Source organism: Sorghum bicolor, chromosome 9 (assembly GCF_000003195.3).
Source record: "Sorghum bicolor cultivar BTx623 chromosome 9, Sorghum_bicolor_NCBIv3, whole genome shotgun sequence".
NCBI lineage: Eukaryota > Viridiplantae > Streptophyta > Magnoliopsida > Poales > Poaceae > Sorghum > Sorghum bicolor.
The window spans coordinates 22,874,850-22,882,346 of NC_012878.2; the positions used below are offsets into that span (position 1 = coordinate 22,874,850).

Genomic DNA, 7,497 nt, shown 5'->3' on the forward strand with positions numbered 1-7,497 from the left:
TTGTCTTTCTTGTTTTTAAAATGAAATCTTCTAGCGCAGTCGAATCAATCTTGACAAAGTCAAACTTTCATCTTCGATATGTTAACATTCCTACAAGCAAACATTCTTACAAAAGTTAGAAAATGAGCTCTGAAGTTCCGTCCAAAGTTTAGGGCTACTTTTTATGATAAAGATAAATTGCCAACAGTTTGTTTTGTATTTGATTTTTAGCGTGACCATAAAAGCCATGCATGTCCATTAGGCGTGGATAATAGCTTCTGTTTTAAATAATTGCAGGCGCCTGATGTTCTAGTGTACTCAATTCACGGCCGTGTCGTATGGGTCTTTATCCACTGAGGACCAAGCAACTAGATATATAATATACTTGGGGCCTATTTGCAACACAGGAATTTCATAGCAATCAGTTCTATTTCCACAGAAAAGACTAAGGATCAGGAAAATTTCCTACGATCCAATTGATTCTGAGTTGTGCTTCCTTCTCATTTTCTGTGAAAAGTGTCGTGTCAATTTACATGCTTCACGAGCCTATCCATATATCTGCTAAGGAGATCCAGGAGCAGGTGGGGTCCTGAGAAGCTGTTGCAACAGACGTGCTGCAAGGCGCTGTGTTACACCACCTGCGACACGAGAACCCAAGACACGGGCTTCTGGTTCTTGTAGCACCTGATTATCACAATCACTTTTCTGTATCAGTCACACAATTCGCAGTAGCAGTTGAAGAGTATAGCAAGACAGTTAGCAACAGTGTACCTGAACGATTGGTTGCAAAAGGCTCGGATCAAAGTTATTTGAGGATCTCAGAAGACCCCATACTCTGAAAACCTGGTCTCGGAGGTCCATCATCTGTTCTTGTTCAGCCTCACTAAACTTAAAGGGTCCAGCCGGATTGCCACTGGAAATTAGTGGCTTCAAAAATGCTGGAGCAGCATTGTATGAATCGATCAGTGTTCCAATAGTGATGGCTTCTGTTACACGAACTGCCTCTTTCACAACTAACACACGCAGTTCCTCCCCATCAGGACCAAGGAGAAGCTTTAGAACAGGCTGCAGTGCATCTTTGGCTGCAAACTCTCTATCTTGGCGCCCTTGAACAAGAAGATTTTCAAGCCTATTCCATCTGCAGAGATGTAAATATTAAACAATGCTATCCTGAGTAGTGCTTTAATCTGTCGAAATACTAAAATATATACAGATGAGCAGGTACTTGCCTGAATCTTCCATCCTTGAATAGAAGCTCAATTAAAGCATCTCTGAGATATGGATTGGGATCAGTGAGTAGCCTTTTCGCAAAGTAAGGATATGATGCAGCAAGCACCTTAAAATCAGGGTCAGCATAGAGTGCTAAACCTTCCAGTACGGTGAGAGACCGCAGTATCAATGCATAGTATGCTGGTACTGGAATTGAATCAAGAGCTTTAGAAGTTATATCACTCTGAGAAAAATAAGACAAGGAACTAAGACTTGTACAATGCCAAGCTTACCATTGAATGGGTACTGATAGAGAACAGCACCTAGGCCATCAACTATTGTCTTGAAGTTGAGCTCACTCACTGTTGCATTTAGTGCATCATCAAAGAAATTCTTGAGAGCAGGCACAATCGGGGAAACATCTACATCGGGTTCCAAGAAATCTAGTGCATAATAATCACGAGCCATTGCTTCATAGTCCCTGTTGACTAAGTGGACAACATGTCCTATAATGGCTACCCTCGCATCCTCTGGTGTTTCACTCATCATGCCAAAATCAAGAAAAGCCAGCTTCCCCTCAGGTGTTGCTAATATATTACCAGGATGAGGATCAGCATGAAAGTAACCATACTCCAGAAGCTGCCTCAAGCTACATTGGATACCAATGTTGACCAAATCCAGAACCTTCAATCCTTGACTTTCAATAACTGCTTGTTGGTTTAATTTTACACCCTCAATCCACTCCATTGTTAGAACCTTTGCACTTGTGTAATCCCAAAATATATCAGGCACTAATACATCTTGCTTATCGGCATATAATTTTTTAAACCTTCTTGCATTTTGGCCTTCCTGCATTCCGCATTCTTATTAATGTTCAAGGATAAAAGATAACATTTAGACAAACTAAGGAGAACTACTATAACAATCTACTGTTGAAGGAACTGAGAATTTCAATTATTTCTTGTTCCATTTTATTCTTATTTCATCATAAATGAAACATTGGAAAGCGGTCGATGTATACCCTGCAGACAGAAAGAGAAGAATAACAGAATGTATGTACATAAGTTCACGCAAGGACAAGAAAAATGTACCTGAACATAATTAAGCTCTTGGAAAACTCTTCGAGCAAATTCATCCATTAGAGCAACAACATCGCTGGTTACAATGTCAATATACTTATTTATAAGAAAGCCAAGTCCTCTAAGTAGATAAAAATCAAGCCCAATGGCATCCTCAATACCGGGCCTCTGCACCTTCACAGCTACCAGCTTCCCAGAGTATTTCAACCGTGCTTTATAAACTTGACCTAAACTAGCAGCTGCAATGGGGGAAGGTGAAATTGTTGAGTAGATTGAATCAAGCGCGAAGCCAAGCTCTCTCTCAATACATGCAAATGCTTCTTCATCTGGAAATGTGGGAAGTGAATCCTGCAAGAAAGCAAAGTCTCAGCAGTAGGGACTTTGGAGGTACCAAAAATTTGCACTTGAAGTGACTTCCCAATCTAGAATGAGGAGTGCATCCTCAAATGGTAACTCTAGAAGATGGAACCGAATCCATCCAAACTAATTTGCTGTTTCATAGTGACCAACGGCCCAACCCCCTCTAGAAACTGCAAAGCATCTCATAATGGGAGGAACCCTGGGCAGTAGTATATGCATGTTGAATGAACCACAATTCAATATGAAATTGGGTGTAGTGATGCTCTATTTCTATTGGCACAATGATGGTCTGCCAAATCCATGCATTGATAGTGCTATCCTGGAACTATCATAAATCACATAAAGGCCAAGCAGGCAAAGAATTGGAAATGGACGCACCTGCAGCTCGGCGAGCTCCTCGAGGTACTCGGCCGGGCAGAGGTCAGGGCGCGTGGACAGGCCCTGCCCAATTTTGACGAAGGTTGGGCCGAGCCTGGTGAGGATGGTGCGCAGCTCCACCGCCCTGGCGCGCCTCCTCTCCGAGGACGACTCCCCTTTCCGCTCGTCCAGCAGGACCTTCACCCCGAACGACGCCAGCTTGGACAGCACCTCCGCTGCCCGCAGCGCCACCTGATTGATTACACGGCAGCAGTCAGGGCAGCACGAATCAAAATCCGAGCACCCAGGTTGCGGAGCAGAAGTATATCAAGTACGAAATTGGTGGAGGTCTGAGCCCGGGGCGCGTGCCTTGAAGGGGCGGGAGCCGTAGCGGGCGGCGAGGAGCTCGGGGCTGTAGACTGTGGCGCCAGCGGCGCGAACCATGGCGCGGGCCTCGGCCTGCAGGTCCTCGGCGCGGTCACGGGCGAAGGAGGCGGCAACGGGGGGTCCAAGCGCGGTGGCGGCGCCGTTGGTCGACGCGGGCGGGGAGTCGCGGGGTGAGAGCTGGATGGAGAGGTCGGGGGAGAGGGCTGCGGTGGTGGAGGCGGCATGGAGGAGGGAAGGCGCGCGGCGGCGCCGGGCCCCACGGCGATGCGGGGGCGAGGGGAGGGAGAAGGAGACGGCCGCCGTCGTGGACGTGGTGGCCGCCATGGCCGCGGCCGGGCGAGAGGGAGGAGGTGCGGAGGCAGAGGCAGAGGCGGAGGTTTGCGGTGACTAGCGTGGGCGTCTACACCGCCGGGGCGTGTGTTTTCTTACATGCTTGGTTTGGCTGTTCTCTTCTCCGAGAGGATTTGATGTGCGCCACAGAGAGCGCGAGGAGGCGGCGGCGTCCACGCCCACGCCCACGCCCACGCCCACGGCACCTGTAGCAGGCTGGACCGCAGGAGGAGCAGCACGGCTTCGGCAACTGACCAAGTGCGCTGCGGCGGTATTGGAGTTTTCTGGAGAAACACAATGTGCTCACCTGCTGCCTGCTGGCAAGGAGTATCTTCTCATCTATATGGAAACATAGCTGCGACAAAATCTCAGTATCTTCTCATCTATGGCCTTGTTTAGATCCAAAAATTTTTTGGATTTTGACACTGTAGTACTTTCGTTTTTATTTGACAAACATTATCTAATCATGGAGCAATTAGACTTAAAAGATTCGTCTCGTGATTTACATGTAAACTGTGCAATTAGTTATCTTTTTTATCTATATTTAATGTTCCATGCATGTGCCGCAAGAATCAATGTGATGGGGAATCTTGTAAAGTTTTGGGTTTTTGAGTGTATCTAAACAATGCCTGTATCCACAAAAGTTTCTACACGACCCGTCACGAGTCACACTAGCTTTCAGATGGAAATATGGCTGGGACAAAATCTCATATCTTCTGATCTAAAACCACAAAACTTTCTACACAACCCGTCAAGCGACAGTGTGACCCCGTGCCTTCCTCTCCCACACGTCTCACCATGCCCACGAGGCCGGTGCCCCATGTCTATGTCCAAGAGGAAGAAGCCAGCAGTGGTAAGGGTTCAGCTTAGAGTTTCCATCTCTAGTGACCTTAGAAGGGGGTTTAGGAGGAGCTGACCACCACACAGCAGCGGTGGCGGGTTGAAGGGCAGCGAGCGAGGTGACGAGAGCGCCGCCGAGGGACAGTGGGGGACAACCCATTAGGCGGGGCTAGCAGTAGGGCTACGGGTAAAGCTTACCGGCGGCCTGCTCTAGTATTAGGGTGGGCAAGGTCAAAAGGTGAGGGTGGGTTGAGGGTGGCATGGTGAGGTGGCTCGCCGCCGGCCTCTGGTGGTGGGGGCGAGGGCATGTGTAGTGCAAGGACGGTGGAGCTCGTCAGCACCCTAGGGTTTGTAGAGGGTGGGCAAAAACGATAGGGGCGGGAGGTGGGCGACCTAGCTAGCTGTGTGGCTTCTGCTGGCTAGGGTGACGAGGGAGGATGCGAGGGTTGGGGATGAAGGGCGCATCTGGGGTTGAAGACAAGTCTTATTGAGCCTTAACTCCGTCCAACTGAAATCTACACCGACAACTCTACATTAATCTAATGTTTTCTTTCTTTCACATTTTTCATTAATAAATTGAAATGAGGTTAGTCCAATTTGTGGGTTTGTTATTGCAGAACATGTCAAACCCATTTTATGTCCTAGATTAGCAAAGCTGCTTGTATTTTTTCTTAGGCGCATCTGAGTGTGTTTAGTGTTTACAAACATCTAAACTAGGTGAATTCCCCGCGCGTTGCTGCGGTATTTTCTTAAAAATAAATTATTGTATACATAGCATTACTATTTGCATGATATTCGATATATTATGTATACATATATATGAATTTGACTTTCATGTTATTTTATTGTATTAGATTTGGTAAACAACTGCTAAGCTAATAGAAGAAAAATAATAGAATATTTGGTTACATTATAGAGGAATAGGTGATAAAACAAATAATATATATAGATGAAATTGTATGTTAATAGATTAAATATTAAATTATTTCAAATGATATAGATGACATGGATATTTTTTGTAATTAATATGAGATGACAGACTTAGTGGAGAATGATGTGGACACCTTGTATGAAGAGATAGAAAACTTAGTGGATCACTTAGTGGAGAATGATGTGGACACCTTGCATGAAGAGAGAATTCATCTAGTGAGGTCAGTGTTATTATTAACTAGAAGCATACCCCGCGCATTGCTACGAAATTTTCTTAAAAATAAATCTATTATATGTATAACATAACTGTATGGTATTTTGTATACTATATGTATATATATGAATTTCACTTGGTAAGAAATCGGTAAGGTAATAGAAGAAAAATTAATATAATATTTGATTACATTATAGATGAATAGGTGATGAAATAAATAGCATATGTAGATGACTTGTACAGTTGTATGTTAATAGATTAAAGATTAAAAGTATTACACATTATAGAGACAAGGTGGACATTTTTTTTAATTAATAAAGAATGATATATAGACTTAGTGGAGAATGTGTGTGGACACTTTGCGTGAAAAGATAGAACATCTAATGGATCACTTAGTGGAGAATGATATGGATACCTTACATGAAAAGAAAAATCATCTAGTGAAATTTAACTTTATAAGAGTATATCTCTTACAACTAAAAAAGAACAAAAGTAAGACCACCAAATGTGGAAGGGTGTGAAATAAAATAAAGAAATAGAAGGGATTCATGATATAAAATTTTATGTACGACACAAAAATCTAGTTCCATCGTAAAGGAAAGAAAACTAAGGCCTTGTTTAGTTCGCAAAATTTTTCAAGATTCCCCGTCACATCGAATCTTACGGCACATGCATGGAGCATTAAATATACATAAAAACAAAAACTATTTGCACAGTTCATCTGTAAACCGCGAGATGAATCTTTTGAGCCTAGTTACTCTATAATTGGACAATGTTTGTCAAATAAAAACGAAAGTGCTACAGTGCCGTTTTTCACAACTTTTTGCGAACTGAACAAGGCCTAAACGCACGGACGGTCCCTCATCTAAAGGAAAGAAAATTAATTGCCGAATCCTGGAACGTCGCCCTCGTCGGTCCTCACCTTCGACCATCCTCATCCTGTGACATCGCCATCGCCCGTCCTCGCCCTTGACCATCCTCTCCCTCGACCGTCCTGGGACGTCGCCCTCGCCCGACGTCGCACCTCTCTCTCGCCCTCACCCGAACTTGCACCTCGCCCTTGAAGCCATCAAGGATCACCACGCCCCTCTGTAATCCAACACCGGTTAAATTTGTTGGCGTGCATACCTGTGATTCCTGCTTCGTTTCCTGCGATCCACCACCGGTTAAATTCCTCGGCTAGCAGCAGTCAGCCCCGGCCGCTAGCAGCCATCCACGGCCAGGCACAACCCTAAAATGAGGTGAGTTAGGCGACTAAAAACATGTGGTTATCTGTAAGTGGAGAAAAAAGATTACATGGGTCGCATAATGGTTTGTGTGAAGTACGTCTGAGTGTAAGGATTTATACTGAGCAAATGCATAGTGAAAAATAAATATGTATATCCTGTGAGCAAATGGAATAGAAATTATGGTAGTCAGTAGTCTCTATTTGCCATTGAAATATTAGAGTATGAGCAAGAATTAGAGTCTTGCAGTACCATGTCGTATCTGTTTTTTCTTACTCACATGTTTTGCATAAGAGAAGTATTTGCCATGGTTTGAGTTTGCTAGAACGTTTCAATTGGTATCCACGGCTCTTGTGCACATTCATCTACGGTTGCAGGGTTGCGTTTAGTTCAGGACAATTGGCTACCGGACATGCAAAGTGGCGCGCATTTGCTGGAAGACACTTTTTCATGTAACACTCACCACCAAAACAGTTGCCATTTGTAAACCATAAGGCCAATGGCTATGAAATTTTAACAGCAACAAGATATGATAGTTATCTACAAATCATCTAATACTCACTTCCATAAAAAATCTCGCTAAGGA

General features: G+C 44.3%; 1 protein-coding gene across 1 annotated transcript; it reads right to left on the reverse strand.

The window, feature by feature from the left end:
• Positions 334-3,893, reverse strand: LOC8058336 (protein ACTIVITY OF BC1 COMPLEX KINASE 3, chloroplastic). Its single transcript, XM_002440829.2, has 7 exons — positions 3,354-3,893; positions 3,006-3,236; positions 2,280-2,615; positions 1,482-2,037; positions 1,209-1,395; positions 751-1,117; positions 334-663 (listed from the first exon to the last, which is right to left on the reverse strand). The coding sequence occupies exons 1-7, from the start codon at positions 3,693-3,695 to the stop codon at positions 541-543; spliced, it is 2,142 nt and encodes a 713-aa protein (XP_002440874.1). The 5' UTR covers positions 3,696-3,893; the 3' UTR covers positions 334-540.